This window comes from Chlamydotis macqueenii, chromosome 1 (assembly GCF_036417535.1).
Source record: "Chlamydotis macqueenii isolate bChlMac1 chromosome 1, bChlMac1.mat, whole genome shotgun sequence".
Lineage (NCBI taxonomy): Eukaryota > Metazoa > Chordata > Aves > Otidiformes > Otididae > Chlamydotis > Chlamydotis macqueenii.
Window position 1 is genome coordinate 159,101,516 of NC_141556.1, and position 27,051 is coordinate 159,128,566.

At 35.3% G+C, this 27,051-nt stretch overlaps 1 protein-coding gene across 14 annotated transcripts in view; it reads left to right on the top strand.

The window, feature by feature from the left end:
- Positions 1–25,409, top strand: part of DOCK9 (dedicator of cytokinesis 9) — a 135,871-nt gene extending 110,462 nt beyond the window's left edge. For 7 of the 14 annotated variants that reach the window (XM_086771115.1, XM_086771193.1, XM_086771099.1 and 4 more), the window contains exons 40-54: positions 3,272–3,409; positions 3,715–3,897; positions 4,551–4,664; positions 4,804–5,019; positions 6,754–6,811; positions 7,952–8,058; positions 12,889–13,011; positions 13,358–13,477; positions 14,134–14,169; positions 14,979–15,125; positions 16,835–17,045; positions 18,285–18,475; positions 19,668–19,768; positions 19,955–20,093; positions 23,620–25,409. In XM_086771115.1, the coding sequence (XP_086627241.1) occupies positions 3,272–3,409; positions 3,715–3,897; positions 4,551–4,664; positions 4,804–5,019; positions 6,754–6,811; positions 7,952–8,058; positions 12,889–13,011; positions 13,358–13,477; positions 14,134–14,169; positions 14,979–15,125; positions 16,835–17,045; positions 18,285–18,475; positions 19,668–19,768; positions 19,955–20,093; positions 23,620–23,742 (2,007 nt within the window). In that variant the 3' untranslated portion in view covers positions 23,743–25,409. The remainder of the gene's footprint in view (positions 1–3,271; positions 3,410–3,714; positions 3,898–4,550; positions 4,665–4,803; positions 5,020–6,753; positions 6,812–7,951; positions 8,059–12,888; positions 13,012–13,357; positions 13,478–14,133; positions 14,170–14,978; positions 15,126–16,834; positions 17,046–18,284; positions 18,476–19,667; positions 19,769–19,954; positions 20,094–23,619) is intronic. The other 7 variants (XM_086771170.1, XM_086771153.1, XM_086771108.1 and 4 more) reach the window with 2 other exon arrangements.
- Positions 25,410–27,051: the final 1,642 nt, after the last annotated feature.

Here is a 27,051-nt window from a genome sequence, read left to right on the forward strand (position 1 = left end):
TAGTCTAGTAATGTAGCATTGTATTTTTGGCATTTCTAGCATTGTATTTTAGTATTGTGTCATGTAAAATCTGGTAACATCAGCTTTTCAATTACACATTGCACAAAGATTCCTTACTGATCAGCAGTAATCTGTGGGAAAAGCTCCTACCTCATCCTAACTTCCTAAAAATATTTCTAGAAACTTTGGTGTGTACCTAATATTAGTGGTAAAACTGTCTTTTAAAGGCCATATGGGATGAAGGATCTATTTTATGGCAAAACCATAATTCGTAATTGTACACTATCAGACTTTTATATTGAACTTGGCTTCTTTTATTAAGTCACTCATTAATTAACAGTAATTTGTGTGTGTTCCTTTTCTGTAATTTTATTTCAATTTTCCACTAAAAACACTTCTTTTTAGTTGTATCAGTTACTGTATTTTCCTGTGGAATCTTTTTTATAGTACACCCACTTGCATACCTCTCCTGTCTGTTTCTTTGAGCTTTTCCACACATTAAAGGTGAAGCTATAAAAAGGAGAGATGATAGCTCTAGGTTGTTTCTTTCCTAATTAGAGCCGTGTATCCAGATCCTTGCTTGAAGATTCAAATTAGGTGTCTTATCTTTAATCTAGTTATGAAAAGGTGAGGTTATTTATAATGAGATTCCTTTTATTAGTAATTTGATAGCATTTAGAACCAGTTCTGTCCACAGACTTCATGACCGAATTGAAAATGAAGATACCTATTTTTAAAGATTTAAAGAAGAATGAACACTAATCTTTTAGTTATCAGCTGCCCATCACACTTAGTATGACAGTCCTTCGAGGTTATCTGTATGTAGTGTGTTGAGAAACTAGGTAAGAGTATACCAGAATAGTCTACAAGATCCAAACAAACCAGCTGGGAGAATCAGGAGCTTCTGTTCAACCAACTGCACTAAAATACATAAAATTGTAGAATTGTAGGATGGTGTGGCTTGGAAGAGACCTTGAAAGATCATCTAGTCCAACCTTCCCCTGTCATGGGCAGGGACATCTTTCACTAGATCAGGTTACTCAGAGTCCCATCCAACCTGGCCTTGAACACTTTCAGGGATGGCGCATCCACAAGTACTCTGGGCAACCTGTTCCAGTGTCTCACCACACTCGTTATGTCCAATCTGAACCTACCTTGTTTTAGTTTAAAACTATTCCTACTGTCTATGTCATTGATTAAAATATTAAATAGTACTGGTTCCAATACAGACTCGTGAAGGACACCACTAGTAACTGGTTTTTACTTTGACATGAGCCATTGAGTGTAACTCTTCGGACACAGCCATGCAGCCAAATCCTTATCCTTCTAACAGGCCATCTGTCAAACCCATATGTTTTTAATTTAGTGGGGAACTATATCAAAAGCCTTATAGAAGTCCAGATAGAAGACATCCATAGCTCTTCCCTTGTCCACTGATGCGGTCAGTCCATCATAGAAGGCCACTACATATCTAATACCTGTCTTCTTCTTTAGGTAATAATTAGCATATTGTATAGAAGGCCAGACAATGTTTTTTCCTCAAGATAATCTTTCACTAGTGGGGGTCCACATTTCTGTTACCTATTATAGCAGGGAAATCACAAGTTATGTCTGCTTCTTGGTAGAATTTTAACTGATCCTGTGTGAATTCGTACTACTCCAGGTGGTTTTAGTGAACTACCTACCTCTGGTATTGGGACATCTGAAGAAAGGATATTATACCAATTTCTTCATAAGGATAGGCATTTGTAAGAAAATGTTTCATTATTTTGCTGTAAATCTGGAAGTAGTAAGCCTTACCATCTCTCAGTTAGGTGTTTAGGTTTGGGTTATCTATAGAGATCCATGTACTGTTCCAAGAGATAAAACTATTTATGTCTATCTTCAGCTTCCTCTAAAATCGCCTGCCTGTGGCGTCACTGCATAGCATTTGGAGATCTTTAGTCTCCCGCAAGCATTTGTATCTATTCATCTGCAAAGCTTGAAACCACACTGATTTTTTTTCTGGTCTGCAAGTGACATTATCAGAATGGCTTTTAATGGACGACTGCCTACTTCAATATTTCAATATTGAGGAACACTCAGAATGCCTAGGGCTGTGCTGAAATTCTTTAGCCTGAAGAATTCCTCCTGCATCTCCATGAATAGAAAAGAAGACAGTTAGATGTCTCTTCCATGTTTGAGAGAGCTTAAGGCATGTTACAAGGGCCCAGGTCTACCCTGGGCCTCAAGAAGATTTTTAAAACATTTGTTAAACTAGATTAATATTGCCTTAAAACTTACTTGAGACAGTAGTGGAACCGCTTTGTGGCATACCATTTGGATGCCTGATATAGTAATGACAAGGAAGAGTTACGTTGCAGAAGGTGCAAGACCTAGTAGAATCCTGTTGGAGGGCCAGTGAAGTCAGAGGGAGCAATACGTTAACGTGGTCCTCTCAGTTCTTGACTCTCTGGACTGGATTGAGCAGTTCCTGAATTGATTAACCCATTTTGGTGTTTTGTAAGAGTAGAGACCTTGTTGTTTCATCTTAGAGTCTCATGGGAACCTAGTGCATATGCTCAGTGGACAAAGGGAGAAAGCAGGTCCCCAGAGCAAGACAGAAGCAATATGAACTGTTAAAAGTAGGTGCACAGCTGGTACCTGTGCTAGAGAAATTAGAGGACACCACATTTTAAAAAAAAAAAAAAGTTTGAATGAAAGGCAGCTGTTGGTGATACAGAAATCAATAGTGACTCTGTGTATTGCATGCCTCAAAATGAGCTTTGGAATATTGATGCAGGAGAAACTCTGAAAAGTAACAAATATCTTTGTCCTTAAGAGCCCTTTCAATTTCTGTTCTAGGACAGTAATGAAAGATGGTGAGTGGGTGGGGGTTTGGTTTGGGGACAGTTTTTTTGAGACCATTGTGGTAGGAGGTACTGCCATGAGAAAATTCCATTCTTTGAGCTGCTAAAGCCAGTATAACTAAAATGTGTTAATACTTCGAGTGTATCTCTCAAAGAACTGTTGATAGTAATTGATTCAATTAACAGCCATTAAAAACAATTGTGTTCTATAATTCTATTCAAAAGCCAACACTTACTTTATAAGCAAGATTAATGAAGTGTTAGAAATAGCCAATTAAAATTCAGATATGTTTGTATTATTAAAAATCTATGCAGATTATATTTTTCTTTAATTTTCTGCTTTTGGATGATCTGTCTCTGTTCTTAGAATAGTATAAATGTATCACTGTGCCAACTCCTGAATTCTAACTATTACTTTAAAGAATCAGCTACTGACTGATCATGGGCATAATCCACTGATGAAGAAAGTATTTGATGTATACCTCTGCTTCCTTCAAAAGAACCAGTCTGAAACAGCGTTGAAAAATGTCTTTGTTGCTTTAAGGACACTTATTTTTAAGGTAAGGAGATTAAAAATAATTAATCTTTAGGTACTTTTCCAGTTCTTTTGTTAAGAATATACTATGTAAAAATTTAAGAACTAACATCTCAAATTAAAATCGGTGTATAAGGACTGATCTGATCCCAATGATGTGGAATACTTGTCCTTTGAAGTGCTTTAAGAGTCCTTTTGTGTCATGAACTACTATCTGTCTTTTTTTTCCACAGTTTGGAAATACTAATATGTTTTTATTTTTCTTTGCATACTTATTTTATTAAGAACCGAATCTCATTTTAATTAGTAACTTTTCTACTTTTTCCTCAGTTTCCTTCTACATTTTATGAAGGTAGAGCTGATATGTGTTCTGCACTGTGCTATGAAATTCTGAAGTATTGTAATTCCAAACTGAGTTCAATTCGTACTGAAGCTTCGCAGTTACTGTACTTCTTAATGAGAAATAATTTTGATTACACAGGGAAGAAGTCTTTTGTCAGGACACATCTGCAAGTTAGTATACTTTCTTTATTTTTAATTTTTTAAATATTATATTTGTAGATGCACAGTTGCATACCAGTGTGCAGAGCTCTGTCAGATGAAGACATAAAATATATTATTTTGGGTTCAAGCAAGGCTGGTACTATTCTAAGAGTAAGAAGATGGCACTAAAAGCATGTTCAGTACAAGTAAATACTTTGAAACAATTGGATGGCTCTGCGTTTTGTAGGAAATAATTTTTATTTGTCAGTAGAAAATGTTCTGTTTTGTAGGTGTTATTTTGTTTATTAAATGGCATATCCTGTTGCATCTGAAGAAGAAAAGAATGCAGCAACAAGCATGTAAAATTCTAAAATAAAGCAAATGCAAAGAAAACTGTGTGTTCTGACAAGACTGGGAACAATGCTACTTTTATGACCTCTGGCTAGTTCACCTAGCAGTCAGTCTTTAGGCCATAGGATGCATGTGCATTAGATGTACACAAGCCTGTTTTTTCTTGCCTTTGTTATTGTACAAGTAACTGGGGAAAAAAATCAAATATAATTTTACTTAAGGAAATAATCTTTCAATTAAAAAGTCCAAAATTTCTTTTGTAATTGTTTCATAGTTACATCTCAAGGGTATTTAATGAAATATGCACTAACAAGACACTTGTTTCTGTCAAGGTTATTATTTCAGTAAGCCAGTTAATTGCTGATGTTGTTGGAATTGGAGGAACTAGATTTCAGCAGTCTCTCTCCATCATCAATAATTGTGCCAATAATGACAGAATTATAAAGGTTTGTTTTTATTCTTCTTTCCATACTGTAGAAAGATGCTTGAAAACTTTCATAGCATCTTTTTCAATTGTGTTTTAACATGTTATTATGCAAAGAATAGAAAAAAAATAGTAGTTGACCTAATTTTTCCATGTTTTAGCACACTACATTCCCTTCTGATGTTAAGGATTTAACAAAACGGATTCGTACAGTACTGATGGCTACAGCTCAAATGAAGGAGCATGAGAATGATCCAGAAATGCTTGTAGACCTCCAGTACAGTTTGGCAAAGTCCTATGCTAGTACACCTGAACTAAGGAAGACGTGGTTAGACAGCATGGCAAGGATCCATGTCAAAAATGGAGATCTTTCAGAGGTAAGGAAAAAAAAAAAACCAAAATAGTTTTAGCTTCATAATAAGCTTATTGTTCTTGAAATGGAATGTACTATATGTAGTTGTTAGTGTGTAATATAATAAGCATTTTTAATGTATTTTGAGTTTTTAGTAGATGAGTTTCAATGCTGGTAAGTTTTTGTCCTACCCAAGTACATTTCTGATTATTAATGTGAGGTATATGTTTAACTACTGTAGCTGACACATCACTAAGCCAGGAATGCTCAACACAAACCATGGAAGACACAGATCTTCTGATTAAAAATATCTTTGTTATCAGTTGCTAAAACACTTAAAGCCACTCCTTGAATTCCTCTCCAGCTGCCTTTACAGAATTAGTTTGAATCTATTCCAGACTGCTTCCTAAAACACTCTTAATATTCTTAAAATTAACAAATCACAATTTTTTTGTTTGAAAAAAGAAAGCTATCTGATTTCATTGTGCTGTTAAAATATTTAATTCAATAAAAAGGAGATTTGGGAGTGGGGCTTTTAATATGTCTTGATGTAAATATTTTATCAGCATACAGAATTAATTTTGTCTCTTTCTGGAAGTTTGTTCCATCTGAAAATACATCACATTGCATGACATCATTGAATTTAATAAACAAGCCTCTTAAACTTAGCATTTTGTAACCAAGTAACTATCTCCAAGAAATAGTAGCTGCTATCTTACTTACATGTCTTTAGTACTAGAACTCTTTTCTTCTATTTGGTTACATATAGAAGAAGGCACATACAATATTCTGATATTAGCTTGTATGTTGAAGGAAACAACTTCAGCTCTCTTGGAAGACAAGCTCTTTTAGTCGTTTTTTGGTCTGGTTTTAATTTTTTTATTAGAAACTTAGAATCTTTGACTGTATGACTAGATGGTGTCCTCTGTAAATCACCAAGCCCAACCCCATACAAAGTATGAATTAGAGAGAATTTGACAGATGCTTATCTTTTTCCTTCACCTCCAGTGTCTGAGATTCTGCAGCCTCCAAATGTGAACTGCTCAACTGAGAATTACATTTAGAATAATACTTTGCTGTAACCTAAACCTTTTCAGTAAAAGAAGGATCTTGAATCTTTTTTGTCCTTTCTGTGGAGAGAAGTGATCAGTGTCTAGTTCATAAAACATCTGAAATATTTGAAGACTACTCTGTCCCTCTTCTTTTTCTTCTGCTTTCCAGATAACACCAACCAAATTCCTTCAAATTCCATTCCTAGTTCAGATCTCTTCTCTTTTTCTTTTGCTGCTTTCAAATTGTCTGTCACCAGGTTTTTTTTTTTTTTTTCTATGCTTTTCTTCATCTGGAGCCAAAAGGCACACAAAACAGGTTATCAGAAGAACCATCAAATGTTGAGTAGAATAATGAATAGTTCTTTTGTTTCACATAACACTTAAAATACGTCCCAAAAAGAGATTTGCCTGTTTTTATTATAGCATGGAGTTCCTACGTTGTAATTTGTGATCTGTGGTCGCTCTCAGATTGTGTACTGCTGTCCATGCTACTCAGTGCTCTGGTAAAGGTGGAGTGAGTGCTCTTGCACAGTTCTTTTGCATGAATGAGGTGGTGAATTCTTACACCAGTCATAGGACATCTCCTGCAAAGCAGCAAAAAGGGAAAACAAAGAAATTATATCAGACTAAGGCTCTTCTTATATACCTTGGTTTTAGTAGTTCCATTATAATTGTAATTTATAAGTTTGTTACTATTTCTGTTTTAGGCAGCAATGTGCTATGTTCATGTTGCAGCACTGGTTGCAGAATATCTCACACGAAAAGGTATGATTTTGAAATCTTACTTTAATGTTAATTTTTTTTTTCATTATAGTTTAGGAAAAGCAATAGTTGCCCTGAGAAAGCTGTAGACGTTTCAGTGTTCACCAAGGAAAAAATTCTGACCTAACCTAAACTAAGTTGCTTGTCAAATTTAATATGTCCTCTTGGAAGCCAGATAACAACTAACTGATAACTAATGATAGTCTATATTAATTTGTGATTCCTTTGGGTGATCTGCTATTTTTGTGTACTGTCATATGAGAGTTATTCCCTCTCAGTAATATAGAGGGTCAAACTTCTACCTGTGGTATTTCCAGGAGCAAACAAAATCATGCATTTGATGCAGTTAGTCAATAAAACCTCTGGTGGTCAGACTCCCACCTGAGCAGAAAGAATCTTTGTAGGAATGAGCTGTGAAATAAGTATGTGGAAGTCCTTATGCTTCTGTAGTATTTACTGATTGGTCTTGAGGCTTTAATAAGATATCTTTTTAGCCAAAAATCCTGATTTCTTAATTCAGCAGTCTCATATAATAAAAAAGGTAAACAGAATGGGTAAAAGAGGTAGGCTTCATGTTAGAATACGCTAAACTCCATTTTTGCTAAATACTTATTTCAGCAAAAGAAGTTAGATTTGCTGGCATTTTTTTTCCTTGCTTGTAGGCTGGCATTTTTTTTCCTTGCTTGTAGACTGACATTCTGTATCTAAAGCTAAATAATCTGGTTTGCCATCCTTTTGATCATTTTGTATGGTTGATGTCAGTCCATTCATATTGTTCAGACTGGGGAAACTGATATGCCAGGGCCTGTTCTTGTACGCAGTTCTAGCATGACTTCACACCAGTTTTTATTAAATACTGTGAAAGTTTTAAGATAAAATAGGAAGATTCCGACACTACTTACTTTGGTAGGTAAGTGTCAAGATATTAACATTTGTGGTTTTTTAAAACCTGCTTATACTTACACAGTAATGTCAGGTCTAGTATTTTAATGATGCAGTGAGAGGCTGGATTTTTTTTTAATTTGTTAATTTGGTGGTAAGTATATTTAAATATGGCTTCTGCCTTATCCAGCAATACAAAATGGCCTAATGTTGTCCTGGTGGAGAAAAGTAAATTTGTCTATTTTTCTTTTTCAATGACAGGGATGTTTAGGCAAGGTTGTACTGCTTTCAGAGTAATCACACCTAATATAGATGAAGAGGCTTCAATGATGGAGGATGTTGGAATGCAAGATGTTCACTTCAATGAAGTAAGTAAACATAAGAGTTAGAATTGATGCACATTGAAGTGCTGTTTGTTTTTCCAAGTTTTGTATTTCAGACCGGAGGCTGACTAATATGGTGGGTATTATAATTGTTTTCTTAGCTGCTATTGATATCCTAAAAATAAATAAAAATTTCTGTGAGCTGTCTCAGCTTTAGAGAGTTTACTGTAAATGTATATTTTAAGTAAAGCACTAGCGCATCAACTGAACACTACTATTGGAATAAAAGTAAGCAAAATGGGGTTTCAAGCTAGTTGACAGGATGAACACTAATGCAGCTTATTTATTTAGAGTTTAAAAGATCTGTTTTTTTAAAAAAACTGACTTTGATTTAGATTGTTACAACACCAGCAATCATGAAAATGTATTCACTGGTTTTGCTGGTTTACAGTTTCCCTGAGTAAATAAGCAGTAAAAATGAAAGTGGTTTTACTGACACCAGATTTGCATCAGTGTTGGCTTTTTTCTGGCTTAAGTTTCACTCCTTGTCTCTCCACTGATCCATCTCCGCTGGCTCTACAGTAAATTTTACTATTAAGAAGCCTATATGAAAAGAACATGAATAATCTTGCTCATGAAGAGCTACATCTACAGTATGTATTTACTGCATACTGTATATAGGTGGGGGAGGGAAGGACAGACCACTGCTTGCAGTAGCTGTGCTGGAAAACTCCCTGGTACGTAAGCATAAGTGTACCACAAAAAAAAAATTTTCTTTTGTATTTTAGTTTGTATGTGGTGAAGGTGTATAACAAAATTAATTGCCTGTGCAAATTGTGGCTATACTAACCAATTTAGGAGGAACAGATGAAAGACTTAGTGGTTTAAGCCTGTGTTTAGGCTTGGGTACTTGTGTTTTACTCCTAAGATCTGTTACTGCTTTGCTCTATCGTTTTAAGACGAAAATTGTTGACTTGCCTTTTTCTGGAAAGAAAGGAGTTGGAATTACTTGAAATGAGGAAAAAAAGTGCTTTTTCTTTCCAAAGACACCCAACAGCAGATTGCTTTTTTTTTTAATTTATATGCTATATTCTTTAAACCACTAATTCTTCTGATCCAGGGTGGAATTTAACATGTTACTCAAAGCAAAATGTCAGCTGCTCTAAGTGATTTGGGTTTCTAGTGACTGCTGCTGATGGAAACTTTTGTTGGAAATTCTTGTCAGTATCTACCTGACAAACCATTTGTCAGAGCTAAATTCTTTTGTATTTTTTAAATTGGAATTTTTTCATTCTTTTTCTCATTAGTCAGTCCTTACAAAAAAGAATATACTGCTTTTTCTGGGTCATTGAACTCTATCCAAATTTACTTCCATCTCTCAGTATTTCCATGGAACAGAAGTAAGCCAAGAGTGAAATCAAAAGCCTGTGGAGCTTGCAAAAGGATCAGACCTTGCCAAATTTCACTTTTTCCTGCATGCAACCCTTTTAAAACTTAACCATATATTACTCTGTCTGATTAAATGTTGAAATAAGCTACCATTTTTTAAGATAACTTCTTATAGTTCACCCCAGGAAGAGTTATAATAGGGAAGAACTGTCTGGTTTTTAGTAGACTAAAAGTCATGGATAAATTAAGATGACTAGTATTTTACAGAAGTACTTCAAAATGGGTAGTCTAGTTTGTTTCATTAATAGGAACATACTCATATATGGAGTGTTTCCTTAGTATGTTCTTATGTAAGCAAACCTGTATTAGTCTAAAGGAAAAAAAAAAGTCATATGACAGATCAGTTGAGTACAGAAATCAGAAAGCAGAAACATGTCTTTCAAGCTGTACCTCACTACTACTGAGCAAAATGATACTCTGATGGGAATTCTTCCTATATGTAGTAACAAGAGTTGTGTGGAATTTCTTTCTTAAAACTGGGAATTTCCCTGGATGCTAGTAACTTTAGAGGTAAATCTCCAGAAGAGTAATTACAAGTGTGAGGGGTCGGGGGGATCCATCCATGTTTCTAAAAGAGGCAAAACATCTTTTATATTCTCCAGTTTATATAAAGTCTTCCTAATTAAGTGAAATTTGTCTTAAGACTTTATGTAGTTTCTAATTTTAAAAAAAATGAAATTTAAAAAATTCTCAATTCTCATTTTAAAAGAATTCTCTCTCAGGCCAGGGTCACCCTAACGCATTTCCTAAACTAGACAGTTGAAAAAAACCAAAATTTTGGTTTGTCTTTTTTAATAAAGTTACTGTGTTATGTTTCATTAAAACAATTGTCTACCCAGAGAACCTATTCAGCAGCACAAGTCAAATTCTCCTTGCAGAACTAAAAATCTTCTGGGTGTCAGAAATAGAAAGGTAAAAGCCTGGAACCTGATATTCTTTCCATGCTAGACTTTGCTGTAGGCAGTCCATACGTGAGATGTGAGCTATGGCTAACAGGCCTGTGCTAGTTGCCAGATTCCATGCAGATTAACGTTGAGCAACAATTTCATTCAGATGTGTTATTTTTTTTCCAAAATAAACTCTGCCAGAATATAGCTCCACCACAGATAGTAAGTCAATCTCTACCTTCCTGTTTTTGTTTTTTTTTTCTGCTCTCTTGTTAGCTATTACTTTCCATGAGAGGAATTATTCTAACTTGCAGATTGATAAATAAATGAAAGAGCTTCACAGCTCAGATGGTATTATAGCTCTTGTAAGTGACCAACATGCAGTGTAATTCAATATATTAAACCACTTTATGAAAAACTGAAATAGGTACTTACCCAAACGTATAAGATACTTTAAGTATGGTGGTGAAGACTGGTATTCTTCAGGGATACTCAGGCTGATGCTGTTTAACATAGAATCATGGAATTGTCTGGGTTGGAAGGGACCTTCAAAGGTCATCTAGTCCAACCGCCCTGCAAGGGGCAGGGACATCTCCAACCAGATCAGGTTGCTCAGAGCCCCATCCAACCTGGCCTTGAATGTTTCCAGGGATGGGGCATCCACCACCTCTCTGGGCAACCTGTTCCAGTGTTCCACCACCTTCACAGTAAAAATCTTTTTCCTAATGTATAATTCAAATCTACCTCCCTCTATTTTGAAACCATTACCCCTCATCCTATCACTACAGGCCCTACTAAAGAATTCTCCCTGTCTTTCTTATAAGCTTCCTTCAGGTACTGGAAGGCCGCTGTAAGGTCTCCCCGGAGCCTTCTCTTCTCCAGGCTGAACAGCCCCAACTCTCTCAGCCTGTCCTCGTAGGAGAGCTGCTCCAGCCCTCCGATCATCTTCATGGTGGTCCTCTGCACTCACTCCAACAAGTCTATAACATCTTCATTAGCAATCTAGGTCATGGGATGCAGTATATCATAAGTCTGTGGGTTAAACTAAATGGATGGGAAGTGACTGATACACCAGGGGGCAGGGCTGCTGTTCAGAGAGACCTCAAACTAAAAGAACACAGAAGCCTCTCAAGGTTCTGCAAAGACAAATGCAAAGCTTTGCACCTGCAAAAAATCACCCAAAGCTCTCCCACAGGAAGCTTTTGCTTTTTGTATTTTTTTTTCCTGTGTGCAAACGAAATTGTACTGCTGTGCTGCATTTGGATGCCCTCTGGTGTCTGAGTTAAGACTCTTGCCATAAAACTGTTTGTAGACAGCCCTTGTGGTCCAGCATGCCACTGGTCTCTCAGTTCTCACCACCCAGTTGCTGAAGATGGAGATATTTGGGGAGTCTATGCAGCCCCATTATGACTAGGGGAAGGGACAAGATGTTTTAGGGACCATTGCAGCACACAGTTAAGGGTAGCATTTTTCAGTCTCTTTGTTCTCAGTATTAAAGTTGGCTTTTCTTAGTGATGTCTTTATGCTCTCTTAGTCCTCTGCCAAAGGAAGGATGGGAATCAAGTAGCATTGTATCCCTTCTGAGGATAAAAGCAGCTATTTCCAGCTTCTGTCTTCACCACTACGATGTAGGAACGGTACCAGAAGTTCTCAAAATGTAGAAATGTTGTGTCTTCTGACACCTCAGTCTCAGACTTTAATTTTCTTGGAAGTTCTTGGAGCTCCAGATGTGTTTGAAGAGGACTGAGATGTGTTAGGGCCTGAAGGAAAGGACTTTATAATTATGATGTAACTGCTTTAATGCAAAATATATGCTTCCATTCTAATGTACAGATAAGCATAGTTCTTAATTAACCTTAAATAACTATATTTTTGCTACGAGGATATTGGGATCAAACCCAACAAAGCCAAGGTGGTTTCTTGCTTGTGACTCTGTTTTGACCCTTTGGGATTTGTCAGCTTTCTCTAACTGTTGTTATATATATTTTCATTCTGGACCAAGTATACCAAATTCCACTGTTGTACCTCAATAATTACATCTCAGTACAGCTTTTGGTATTATATCTTTTTAGTTATTGTTGATGTAATTTGTCTGATGATTTCCTTCAGAACCATTACAGTCGAGTGTTTTTATAGCTGCCTTTTAAAAATAATGTTCTTTGTGCAAAACCAAAAAAACCCCAAGGAAAAAAAAAAAATGAAAAAAACATGTTGCAAGGTAAAACCAGGGATTCAAGGTAAGACCTTGGGTCCTCACACCGGTGTCATTTGTAGACTTAAGAGGTCAGGAGTATCTAAAAGGAAAATGCTGTTTGTGGTAAATAAAAAGGGTACATGTGTACACTCCAACCATTCTGTTTTCTTTTGTTTCCTGTTAGCAATTTTTGATTACCACAATAATCTAAATTACTAAGTGTAGATAATTTTGGTTTGAGGCAAGATCTCCCTTTTCATTGGGAAGAACTTGGGTATAAGTATTTGCTGTGCTTTTCAGGAGTACTGAATCGTTTTACCTTTTCAAATGTGTATCCAAATCTAGGATGTGCTGATGGAATTGTTGGAGCAGTGCGCTGATGGACTCTGGAAGGCAGAACGCTATGAACTCATTGCTGACATCTATAAACTTATAATTCCAATTTATGAAAAACGGAGAGATTTTGAGGTACTAAATTCATCATAAATAAATCTGAGCAAGAAAAATTGAAATTTTTCTAGTCTAACTGCATGAGGCATTGGACATCACAGAACAAGAATATTAAAATTGTAACTGAAATATGAATGTTTACATTTTTGTTTTAATTTTATGTAACTGTTTATCTTTAAATAGAAATGATTAAAAATTAATCTTGCATATTGTCATTCTGATACAAGTGCTAAACCTATTACTACTGTTCAATAAAACAGTGTTTCTAGTTGTTATTAACTACAAGGACATCTTTATTGTTGTTTTAAGATAGGAAAGTTCTATGTTATTCTTTTACCCCATGATTGTTTTGTTTTATTTTTAGAGGCTTGCTCATTTATATGACACTCTTCATCGAGCATACAGCAAAGTAACAGAAGTTATGCATACAGGCAAGAGACTACTGGGAACTTATTTCAGGGTAGCGTTCTTTGGACAGGTGAGTGTTATTTAAATTTAACTTGCCTGCTCTATGCAGTAAGAAAAACCTGAATTTATTTTACAAGGTATACTATTTCATCGTCTAATTGATACCATGACATAAAAAGTACAAGAAATGTGTTCTGTAAGAAATAATTAAGCACCATCAATGATTTAGTTTAAAACATTTATCAATTCCGATACAATTCTTCCTTATTTTCCTCAGTAAATTTTTTGCTTTTTTTTTTTCTTTTTCTTCTTTTATTTACTACCTTAAGGCAGCGGTAAGTTTTCTATAATGTCAGTTCTTAGCAATGTATTGACTTAATGTCTGTAGTGCTACAGTGTGGTTTGCAAGGCTGCTTCTTAGATTGGTATGCATTAATAGCCATTGCAATTCAAAAAAAAACATTAAGCTCCATTTAGAGAACAGATCACTCTTTTCTATGCATCAGTATTGCATGCTTCGAACAAAAGTTCTGGCTGTGTATTGGACAGCTTCACATCCTGTAATATATGTCTAGAATGCATATGTATCAGTATGGTATGACGCAGTATCAAGTAATACACTTTCTGTGTGTGTAGCCCAGTTGCTGATTGTTCAGCTGAGCATGGAGAATTGTAAAATACTCTGAGCAGTATAACTTTACATGTATTCTGTTGTCTTTTATAACTTTATAGCAATACCAGTTTACAGACAGTGAAACAGATGTTGAGGTAATTACAGTAACCGCTTACAAAGCAAGCAATGCAGTAAAAACTACTGCATTCCACCTTAGTTTGATGTGGGTATTTTTGTCAATCTAGCCTGTGTTTATACATGATATGTTGTGCTTTTCTATTTTGTCTGTTTTGTTTATGACAAAAATATTTATTTTCTGGTTTCAAACATGAACTCAGACATGGCTTGTTGTTTTAAACCAATGAGCTGTTTCACTTTCCATTCACTCTATTTTGCCTTTAGTTATGGTTTTAAAACAAATACTTTATGTAATAAAAATTAAGAAGTATGTGTCAATATAGTACAACATAAAAAGAAGATCTTTACATAAATTAAAATTAATTTTCTGGAATTAATTTTTTATTACTACATAAAGAAGTTTTTCAGATTATTTTTACGTAAACTATTGTCAAAATATTCACTTGTGAATCAGATAGTCCTGTTGGGTAATAAGATTTCTGTTTTGGCAAGTGAAACAGTGCTAGAAGTTCACTTTTAATTAAAAGTGAAGAAAAGTTATCTCAAAGGCTTGGCACACCATAAGATTAAAACAAACTTTTAAAATTTTAACTGTTTGTTTCCATTATCTTTCACTCATTCTGTAGTAGTTAATTACATTTTTCTGGGGTTTTTTTATTCTCTTAGGAAATATTTTTTACTTAGATTTTAATTTCTCTTTATTTATGTTTGCTCGAATCCTTATGTTAAATGTTTGTATTTGCGTTGAACCACACACATTATGTTCATCTTAATCATTGCCCTATGTGGTTTTTTCCCAAGATTTTGATTACTTTGGTTTTTACAGGGATTCTTTGAGGATGAAGATGGAAAGGAATACATCTATAAAGAGCCTAAACTCACACCTCTTTCAGAGATTTCCCAAAGACTCCAAAAACTCTACTCTGACAAATTTGGATCTGAAAATGTGAAAATGATTCAAGATTCTGGCAAAGTATGATCTTTATTATCTCTTTAAAAAATTCTAATAATTACTTTTACTAATCCACTTGAACTGCTGTAGAATCACTGTTATTTATTTGGCACGCAGACATATGTGTCTAAAAACTCTACTGGTTGCAGGGCATGAGAGAAGTATCATCTCCTGTCAAGTTCACCTTTAACAACAACCAAAAAGCTTAATTTCTGTAGTGTTACTTCTTAAAATAACAATTGTCTCTTAGAACAAATATGAATTATGATCATAATCTGTGTTAAATTTAGCTACATTTCTTGCCAGTTTAAGCACAGTCATTCTTTGCAAGTTTTTCCCCTTTTCTGCACCTTGAGAGCAGAGTCCAGACTTTCTTCTGAAGGAAGAAACAGACCCCTCTTCTGAGAAAAGTACCATATGTAAATAAGATTTTAATTTTGCATCAGTTGTTCGTGTTGTCCTTTGCCTATGTCTCTGAGCCTGTTCAATATTATAAACGCTTAAAATGTAGAAAAAAATGGTCACACAAAGTCATCTGGTTAGACCTAGATTTGGCGTAGGAAATGCTTTCCTTTGTAATTGAAGGCTCCAAAACTGGTGAACTGAAGAGGGCCACAATATCTCGTATGCTGAGAAGAACACATATTCCACAAGATGCCTCTCTGCATTCCTTTTCTTCCCTTCCTCAGCCAATTTTTAACTTTAGTTTCGCTTCAGACTTTATGGTGATTTTCTCTTATTATCATTTCCTGTCTGTTCTGTTCTTTGATTCTACCAAGAAGATCAGAAAGTTCTGTGCTTCTGGCCTGAAAGTGCAACAATGGTGGGCTTTTCAGTGTTGGAACTTTAAAAGGAGCGGAGGACTTACACAAGGGCTAGATTTCATGCCATGGAAGGCAAGAGATTTATATTGTAATCTCAGTTTTTCATAGATCTTCAAGTGTACTCTCATTAATTCTTTACAATTAATTATAATGCATTTGTCAGCATTTGTAGGGAAGATTTTTCTGTCAGCTGTATCAGAATGAGTACATAAGTTACCACTTTAAGTTCCAGTCCAATAATCTTTAAAAAATACCGAATTAGTTTAGAAGTGAAATGGCTCAGAGATGGGCAAAGATAACATGAATATTTAATATGGTACTAAAATGGTAGGCAGCAACTTTTAGAAGGTTGCACAGGTTTAGGGTGCTCTCTTTATCCCATAGTTGGGGGAATTTACAAAAAAAAATAAATCCTTGGTCCATTTAGGGACCTTGTTGGGCAAAGCCTTAGGAGACCTTATGTATTGGTACTACAGGCTAGTTGCTGCTTTTACCAAATTAAAGATCTGCCAGTCCATGAAGCTCTTAGTCATCCAGTTCTAGAAACAAAATGAATTAAATAGTGAAGCTTCAGTTTGCCCTGCTCCCACCAGTACAGGCTTTGGGACCCTCACAGGGTGTCAGAGTTGAGATGGTGTGGGAGGAGTGCCTTCTGAAGGTGATACCTGAACAATTTACAATGTAGGGCTTTATTTTTAACTGTTAACTTTTTTAATCCCTAGCAATTTTTGGTCTCCAACCTACTGTTGTATCAGCTGTAGAAACTGAATGCGAAGAAGACCCATGAGAGCATTAATGTTTCATATGATTAAGAGACTAAATTTAATTTCTGAAAGTTATGTGACTACAATTAAATCTACTTTATTCACAATGTAGCTATTTGGGCTTTTTCTTCATGTTTTTAAGGTAAATCCTAAGGATTTAGATTCAAAATATGCATATATTCAAGTTACACATGTAATTCCATACTTCGAAGAAAAAGAGTTGCAAGAAAGAAAAACAGATTTTGAAAGGACTCATAACATTCGTCGCTTTATGTTTGAGATGCCTTTTACTCAAACTGGTAAAAGACAAGGAGGAGTAGAAGAACAGTGCAAGAGGCGGACTATTTTGACAGGTACTGATTAAATAGAAATTTCCATTGAAAGATAATTGCTCTTTTGGGTTTTATACTTAATTCTTGATACTAGGTTTTTCTATATGTTGTGTATTTTGTCAGAAAAAAAAAGAATCCTTTAGAAGATTTCACTTATGACTGTGGAGGTGACAAGAATTGCAAAGTATACCAAAATGCTATTTACATACTTGAAAATAATACTCAAAAATGTGACGTGCAAACACTTATAAATGAGCATCTGAATGTAAAATGCAGCATTGGTTCTTTTGGCTAAAAGCTCTAAAAGAGCCTGAAGGGCAGGTTCTGGTTTGATTTCCAGCCTCTGTTCCATTGTGATTTTGATCTAATTGTTGTGCTTTAGTTTCTTATTTGTTAGCTTTAGAAGGGAGAGGTGGTGCCCATCTATATCCCCATAGGCTCAAACTTTAAAGATATTTAGTTCACCGATACAAAACATTTTATTATACTTTTAAGGGAGATGATTAAATGTTATGGTGTGTTTGGCAGTGTTTCTGTATAATGTGTAAATCTGAATTTGTGAAATTACAGGTTGGACTTTCACTGGAAGCATGAATTCAGATGGTCCAATTCTGTTCTGTATGGGTTTTTCCATTTCACTTCAAGTCCTTTATAGCTATCAGCTAAAGTACTTTTCATATTTTTAGCTAAAACTAGGTTTTTCAGATTGGTTTCTTCAGTGGATAATAATTTTGGGGGTTTTTTCCATATGCTTCAACAATTGTGAATTTGGAGTCTAGCTTTCCTTGTTCTTAGGAAAAGACTGTTTTGTGTTTTGTCTCTGTTTATGAGCTTCTGGATCACTGTTTTAATAGAGTCGTAAAGACGACTTAAATAAATTATTTTATAATGTCAGCTGTCCATAGCTAATATTTGTGAGGAAATACAGCTTTGCTATTTTTTATTCTTCTCCTTTTTTTGAGGTACGTGGATGATAAGTAATTCTTCTTACAGTGCTCATATTAATTAAGTTCCAGTGGTTTATTTCTTGGTTATTATTAGTAGCAATAAAGACAATGATCTTTCTTTGCTGTAATACGTGTAAAGCTATGCATATTTACATTTGCAGTACTTTGTTTCCCTGTACATTTGGTAGAATTTCTAATTATATAATATGTTATTAAATTGGGCAACTAATTATGTCAAAATGATATTTTAGCATATCAAAAGACACCTTATTCAAAACTCCTCTTCTAACTATATTATTGTTTCCATCTATAGCTATACATTGTTTCCCATATGTGAAAAAGCGCATTCCAGTAATGTACCAGCACCATACTGATTTAAACCCAATTGAAGTAGCCATTGATGAAATGAGTAAAAAAGTTGCGGAACTTAGGCAGCTTTGCTCTTCAGCTGAAGTAGATATGATCAAATTGCAGCTGAAGCTGCAAGGAAGTGTCAGTGTTCAGGTAAGACCGGCTACTTTGCCATTCAGCTATTTCACTTGCTTCTGTCCCTGAAAAAGTAGCATTTTATCATTAGTTTCTATTCTGTATATTCAAGAATGTCCTAAATTCAGAAACGTGCTCACTATTTGCAGTTATTTCCAGAATAGGAAAAGCAATAAAAGTATTTCATATAAACGCTGATTATGGACAGTTACATGAATGGATTAAGATTCATCTCTGGAATCTATGGTGGTCTGAGCCCCCCAGGTTTTGGTGGAAAGCTGAAACCACCATATAATAGTGGCTTCCCGTATGAGGACGAATGAGCATAGGTCTGCTTGTGGTAGGTTGAACATGGTCATTATTGCTTTTTTATTTCAGTAAGATGCCTATGGCAATGAAGAGGGAATGCCTATATATAGGAGGAGGGTAACAGTAGAAAATTTCACTGTGCAACATTTCATTTTGTATAAGGCAAGCAAGAACTGAATGTACAAAGAAACCATCAGATCTGCCAAAACAGAGTATGTAGAGCAGGTGCTGCATGTACAAATCAATATGATAAGGGTCTTAAGATTAAAATGGCAAAAGTGCTGCTCTATTATTTTTAACTGATTCAAATCAAAGGAACAGTAAACAGTCATCTGAAATGAGCTGCTGTTGTGTTGAAGAGAAAAGAAAAAAAAAAACCCACAGTCAGCAAGTTGTGAAGCTAGCATTTGGGATGAGAAGGGAGGGACTCCTACAGTTAATATAAAACAATAATAGAGATGAGTCAGAAGTCGTTGAATCCACTTTTCATGTGGCTGCCATAATAGCGCAGTTAAATTTCTGCTAATTATTGCTGAATGTACAGCTTGGAAGAGTGTTTTCAATAGACAAGCAGACCAAACAGTAGTAGATTTAGTTCATTTTCCTCATTTTCCCCCCCTACTTTAATAAGGAGAGATGAGAAATTGGCAATATCAGCAGTTACTTTGCCACATCATCTAAGTGGGTTCTTTGTGCCAGGACAGGTTCACAGAGTGCTGTAGAGACTTCTCCTGCTCTTACGTTCCAACTCCAGCAGTTTTCTTGTGAAATAAGTCCAGCTTTTTTGAAATCAATGTGTTCTCCTAAGAAAAGCAAATTGGACAGACGCCTGTAGTACCTGTTATTGCTGAGACAATATGTCAGAGAACTGACTTTATTTTGTAATTCTTGTTCTTTTTAGGTTAATGCTGGTCCATTAGCATATGCAAGAGCTTTCTTAGATGACACAAACACCAAAAGATATCCAGACAATAAAGTAAAGCTACTAAAGGAAGTTTTTAGGTATGTTAAAAAAAAATTAAAAATCAAAAATTTACTTTTTTCTCAAGACTGATATCATAAGAATGTTTTAAAAAACTTTTAACTTTTATAGTGTTCTGACTGTACTTTAAGCTGGCATTTTGAATTAATCTTTTGGATTTTTTTATTCGTGATTGAGATATTTTTTTCTTATTTTATCTAAACCAGGCAATTTGTTGAAGCTTGTGGGCATGCTCTGGGTGTAAATGAACGACTTATAAAGGAAGATCAGTTGGAATATCAGGAAGAAATGAAGGCCAACTACAGAGAAATGGCAAAAGAGCTTTCTGAAATAATGCATGAACAAGTATGTGCTGAAATTAAATTATACATACCAGCATTCAGAATGTAGCTGTAATATGAACCCACTAGGAAAAGTGTATGTAATGCTTTGCACCAAAGGATTACTTCTTTTTTTTTTTTTTTTTCTTTCTTTTTTCCCCTATTGGAGTATAAGCATATCGTGGAATTGCAGAACTTCATCTTTTTTTTTTTTTTTTTTTTTTTCTTTTCTTTTCTTTCTGTCTGTGAATTTTCTGCAGGTGCTTTATTGATCTTCAGAATTAAGTCTTCCTCATTAAGTAAATCTGGTTGGCACCAGCCTGTTGTTTTTTGTAAGAGAGGAAGATTACAGTAAAGATAAAACAAATTTAATGACATTAATATATGTCACTTATACTTCATATGTGTCTCTATGCAGTGACCCAAAAATCTCATTTTAGTCTATACTTCCTGGTAAATGTAGGGAGATTTGATCTGTGAGCTTAGCCCTTTTCCCTTAGACTACGGAGGTATAAGCATTTACTTTTGCAACAGAGTTAAATATCTTTCAAGAGGTGTTCTAACACATTTTCTTGAGAGGAACCTGCTACAGAAAAGCTGGAGATATGGGAGAAAGTACACCGGAATTCTTGTGGAGTGAGATTTAGGACCTTGCATCTGGGATCTATGGTAGAAATGTACCCTAACTTCAGAGACAGGGATATTATTTCCAGGAGGACAGGAAGGGCTGAAGATTCATGCTTGATCCCGCCTTCTTGATGTTTTTATTTATCATATTCATCACTTCAGGTTTCTTTTCTTTTGTCCACTGTTATTTGTATAATCTTTTCCCAAAGCCAGAGTTCTTAACCCTCAGGACTTGTATTTCTGGCCCACAATAAATACCTGTGATTTTTGATAATATTTTACCTTACTAATACACACGTCTATGAGACTTCCTTAGATGTATGACCATAATAGCAACTTTTCTTAGTCTACGAACCAATGCATCCTAGTCAGGATAACCAGTTGATACAAACAGGAGCTCTGAGTTTCTCTTGTCCATTCAAAAAGTATAGGCTTTACTCAGAAATTAAATTGTACAGGAAAAATGGAACTTGAGACTCACCTGAGATATTCAATCTAGCTGACATTTTAAACATTCTGTTAATCTTCCAGCTTTTTTTCAGGATTGCATCCTTTAGATGTACAGTGACTTTACCCATTTACTATTTTTTGACATCTCTAAATTACTCTAATATTATCCAAGCAATACTTGCTCAAAAGGCTAGGCAGCTTGCTGGTATAACAGCTTATCTGTAGGCTTTTCTAAGAAAGATTTACCTTTATCCTACCCTTGCTTGGATGGTATCTAAAACTTTTATGGCAATTTCTTTTTTTTCTGTTAAAAGATGTCAAGTGTCTAAAGTTCATTTCACATGCTTTCTTGCTCTCCATTATTTTCTGATGTGATTTTTTCACATACTGTGCTATGAGTTGCTCTGTGCTAGGATATAATGATGGTGAAGCAGAAGAATACAGCAAGTGCATAGGCTTTATTTTCATTCTCCTGTTCTTTTGTTATACTATCATAGGGAAAAGCTTACCACAAAACTTGACACCGATGATAGAGAATACTGTGAAACAAAGTTTGTAGGGAGTGACACCATTTTGTCAGAATCCATATGTTGGTTGGTTTTGGTTTTTTGTTTTTTTTTAATAAAAACCAGTATATTTCAGATATGTGTGTAGAGGAAAACAGTTTTGAAAGATCACTGGGACAGGAAAAGAGATTGCTTAGCTGACAGAAATCACAGAATCATAGAATAGTTAGGGTTGGAAGGGACCTTCAAAGGTCATCTAGTCCAACTCCCCTACAAGGAGCAGGGACATCTCCAACCAGGTCAGGTTGCTCAGAGCCTCATCGAACCTGGCCTTGAATGTTTCCAGGGACGGGACATCTACCGCCTCTCTGGTCCACTGTTCCGGTGTTCCACCACCCTCATTGTAAAAAAAAATTTTCCTGATGCCCAGTTTGTATCTAACTCTTTCTTTTTTAAAACCATTACCCCTCGTCCTGCCACAACAGGCCCTGCTGAAGAGTCTCTCCCCATCTTTCCTGTAGGCCCCCTTTAGGTACTGGAAGACCGCTATAAGGTCTCCCCGGAGCCTCCTCTTCTCCAGGCTGAACAGCCCCAACTCTCTCAGCCTGTCCTCAAATGGGACAGTTTGACTGTATTTCCATGTGATTTATTGAAAAGCAGAAAGCAGTGGAGGATTTTAGAAGGAAGGATAACTGGACAGCTGATTAAGATGAACAAGATGTATGAGAGAATTAGACAGCTGTACAGAAGACCCCTTTCGAAAAGAGATTAAAATGTTTCGGTCAAATAATTTATTGATAATAAATGAAAGATTAATATTCCCTTAGTGTAGGGAAAAGTAAAGGGATATAATGACAGTTTGTACACAAGAAAAATATTTTTAACTCAATGCAAGATACTTATGTTTAAAAAATGCTGAGGTCTCTGAGTTTCCGAAGATTGACGATAAGAAAAAGCACATAATGCCTGAAACTTCAGGAGTAAATCACATTGTCTAAAAGTAAACAAAGAGAAGAAGGGGCAAACAACTGATAGCTATAAGATAGTGTGAACAGAATATGAAAGTACAGCACTGACTGCAGTAATGTGTACTATTAGCCTACCACTGTGTTCTTTTTATACAAATTTAATTCGCTGTAAATAATTAAAACATGCTATGTTGTTGGATTGTTTGGTTGGGTTTTTTTAATTAGATTGATCACTTCCCTGAAGGCTTAGAATCATGAGTGTCTTCACTGAAATCTTTAAAAATGTTACCTTTATGTGCTTGCCTGTTGCTGCATTTGGAAAAAGCTTCTCACAATGTTCATTCTAATGTCACTGCGGAAACTTCGCTGTCTTACAATAGTATGGGTTTTAAACAACTGCAAAAATTTTGTTATGAAAAATATAGAAAAAAATCTTAACAGATTTTTCTTTTTTCTCCTCTGCCGCTTGCCAATATGATCAGATGGGATGGTAATTAGTTTTCTTTACTTCTGCTCTGAGTTTGTCTAATCTTTATATCATTCTTTTTTCCCAATATTTGTAATCTTAGCATCAGTAGATTTCTGGCTGTTAAGAATGAAATATTTTTGGTGCTTCAATAGCTTTTGATAAGAAATGCTCAAATCATACCTTTAAGTCAAAAAAAAGAAAACAGAAAAGGGCAAAAAGCAAGCCTGTTGTCATTATGAAACTCTTTTTGAAAGTTAACAAAGAAATGGGAGAAGCTATCCAAGCTTCCCCTAGAGAGGACAGTGGAGTATCTAAACTAGGAGAACTGAAGTTGGAGAAATAACTACTGCCCTCCTAAATCTAGTAGAAGATGGCTGAAAAAAGTAGTCGTCCTCAAAAAGAACTTCTTTGTGATTGAGAAAGTAGTGCAACGTTAGTGAATAAGCAGCACATTATGAAATTTTGTTAGCTGTTTTATAAATGCTTGTGTATTTCCTAACATTTTGGTAAATACGTGCTTTCCATTTTAAGATTACTCCGGTGGAAGAAAAGGCCAGTGTCATGCCTAATTCGCTACACATCTTCAACGCCATAAGTGGAACTCCAACAAGCACAGCAGTTCATGGGATGCCCAGTTCTTCTTCAGTTGCATGATTGTTCTGTAAAGGAAAGTCTGTTTGTTTTTTTTTCAAGTATGTGGATTTGCTTCATTGTGTGCAAACTCAGGATGATTTTGAAGCTAAATGTTGGGCACGTGCAAGCTGCATAATTCATACGAATGTCTGAGCACACTTAGCAAGTAGCAGTTACTGGTAATAGTCTTTTAGAGTAAGGGAGGCGCACATATATTTTTTTAACGTTGCTGGTAACATTTAAAGTATTCATAATGTTATTGCAGAAGTGCATATTGGAAAATTATAAAGTTGAAGTTAATTTTTCTTTTTCATTAGAAAGTATTATTAAAATGAATTGCACATTACAAAAAAAAAAAGTGTTGTGGGATGTAATTTTGCAGATATGTAACATTCAGGTGTTCTTTTTGTGTATGGCACATAGAGATTGATTCCAAGTACAATAACTATTTTGGGGCTAGACAGAGACACTAGTTTTTCGGGTTTAATGGAACTGACAATAGTAGGTTTTGTACCATTTGACAAATTGTTGTGCTTTATTTTATACCCTGTTGCATTTTGGAGGTATGTGAGCTTAGATCTTATTAAACAACTAAATGCAACCAAAGGTCTGTACTAATGAATACTGAGTTATACTAAAATATCAATAGCAGTAAATTGTTATGTACATATTGTTTGTTAATACAGTCCATACAGTCTGTACATAAATGTATTACATTTCTAAGCATTTTTAAATATGCATACCAGCTCTTATCCTTCTGCTTTCAGTTTATTGTGAAAATTTGCTCATTCCAAGTATATGCAGACTTTACAGTTCATCTATTCCTGTATATAAATAAGTGCAATATAAAGATGTATACAGTCTTTGCTATGTTAGGTTTATATGCAGTTATTAAAAGAAAAAAACTTTTTTGCCAAAGCAATGGAGTATGTAATTGGTGATCATGGTTACTGTGGTAAATGGTGGTATAATTTAAGGCTTTTTCCATACTCTTATTCTTTTAAGACATTAATTTAGTAATTTTATATTTGGGGAAAATAAAGGTTTTTAATTTTATTTAACTGGAAGCACTGTCCTGCTGTAATTAAACATCCTGTACTACATCTATATTAAAAGAAAAAAAGTAGTTACTTTTCTCACTGTGTGCTCTGGTTTTTATTTGAGATATATCCCTGAGACTGGGGAGAGATGAAAGCTTGATAAAAAAAGAAAAAAAAAAAAAAGCTTTTTGCAGCTTAAGTATGAGATCAGATGCAGACATCACTAGGGCGTATATTGTATTCCTTGCCAATAAAGAGAATTTAGGTTACTAGTTAATACATCAGTTTTGGATCCATCACGTTTGACTCAAGTAGCACGTTACAGTAATTAATAATTGTTACTCACTAGTACAGTTAATATTAGGAAGTCTTCAAAACTTTTTATCAAATGACAGTAGAAATAATATTTTCCTTATGACACGAGTTTTACTGTCATTTTCTGTAGCACAGCCTGAAACGTTGCCATTACCCATCAAAGACTTTTTCCAGAACAACTCATCCTGGCAGTGAAATGCTGGATAACTCTGCTTTTTACAGTTAAGTTTCTGAAACAAAATTCCTGTTTGTTTAAAATTCTTTTTTAAAAAAGGGAAAAAAATTGAAAAAAACTCCAAATACTTCTAGACAGTGAACGCCTAATGCTGTGGTAAGAGACAGTCCCGTTTTTTCCCCTCCACTCTATAAGCTTTCACTTTTTCATTCGTTTGTGGAAATGAGTGCAGGAATACTTTGTTATGTATCGATGAAGTTAGTCTCAAAAGGTATTTAATTAGTAGGAGAAAATATCCTGTAAAGTTGTTTTGCCATTCAGGAAGATTTCTGTATCAATATATTAATAGAAATTGTGTACATCATGGTTACCTCACTTTTTCTAACTTCCCCTTTGCCCTGAGAGCAAACTGACAGTGTCCTACAGTTGAACAACATCTTTTGCGCTGAGACCTCAATTTGACGGCATTGTATCTGCTAACCAACCTATAAGTGCAGTTTGTATTCATAACTGATTGTGTATCTATGTATATTTATGTACATCTAAATGTATGTGTAACTGGTTTGCTTACTTGCTGAAAGGTGGCCTACCAAAAATAGTGAAATGTACTTTACAAAAGGTTGATGTAGGTTTACACAGAGTAATATTAATGATTGGCATGTATTTAACCCGAAGTATGCAGGCATTTTGTTTATAATCTCATGTGATGCATTTATATGAGAGAACACACGCTCTGACGTATTGTTTTGGTTTTAGATATGCTAAGATTATTATTGTTGGGTTTTGCCTCCTGAATAATTCATTCTGTACTGGCTTCCCTTTTCTGCCCTTACTTCTGCAACGTGTAAATTAAATACCTCATATGGGTTATTTTACTTATAAAGACATGAGCTCTGTACTGGTTTTCACTGGGATAGAGCTAATTTTCTTCACAGTAGCTGGTATGTGGCTATATTTTGGGTTTGATGAAAACAGTGTTGATAACGGGGATGTTTTAGCTGTTGCTGAGCAGGGCTTGCACAGCATCAAAACCTTTTCTGCTCCTCACACCACCCCACCAGCGAGCAGGCTGGAGGTGCACAAGAGGTTGGCAGGGGACACAGCTGAGACAGCTGACCCCAGCTGGCCAAAGGGACATCCCAAACCATGTGGCATTGTGCTTAGCAATAAAAGCTGTGGAGAAAGTTTGCCCGGGCAGCAGTTGCTGAGGGACTGGCTGGGCACTGGTTTGCTGGTGGTGAGCAATTGAGGTTTTTTGCATCATTTGTTTTCCTTGGTTTTGTTTTTCTTTGTTTTGTTTTGATTTTTTCAACATATTAATTCTAACCCACAATTTTTCTCACTTTTACTCTCCTGATTCTTTCCCCTATCCCACTGCGGGTGAGTGAGTGAGCAAGTAGCTGGTGAAGTGAAACCACAGCAATACTTTTTGGTACGCAATGTGGGGCTTGAAGAATTTGAGATAACAGATTTGACCACAACATATTAAAAGGAACTTATAATTATCTGTTTAACAGTAGCTGGTCGCAGTGTTGATTTACTTATTCTCGGCATTGGTTTATCCATTGGATTTGACCATGCTTCCTTTTTTTTTTTTTTTTTTTTTTTTTACTGTACATTGGATTTGAGAGCTTGTTAAAGGCTGTATTTGACGTCTGCCACTTGGTGTGCAGTGTAGCACTTGGTTGTGTTTTGCCTGGAAGAACGATGATAAAAGCATTGGCCTTGAGCCTAATCTGGTATTTCGGCCCTGCATTGTTGCCTTCCCTGTATGTACTTCAGGAACCATCTCATGAAGAC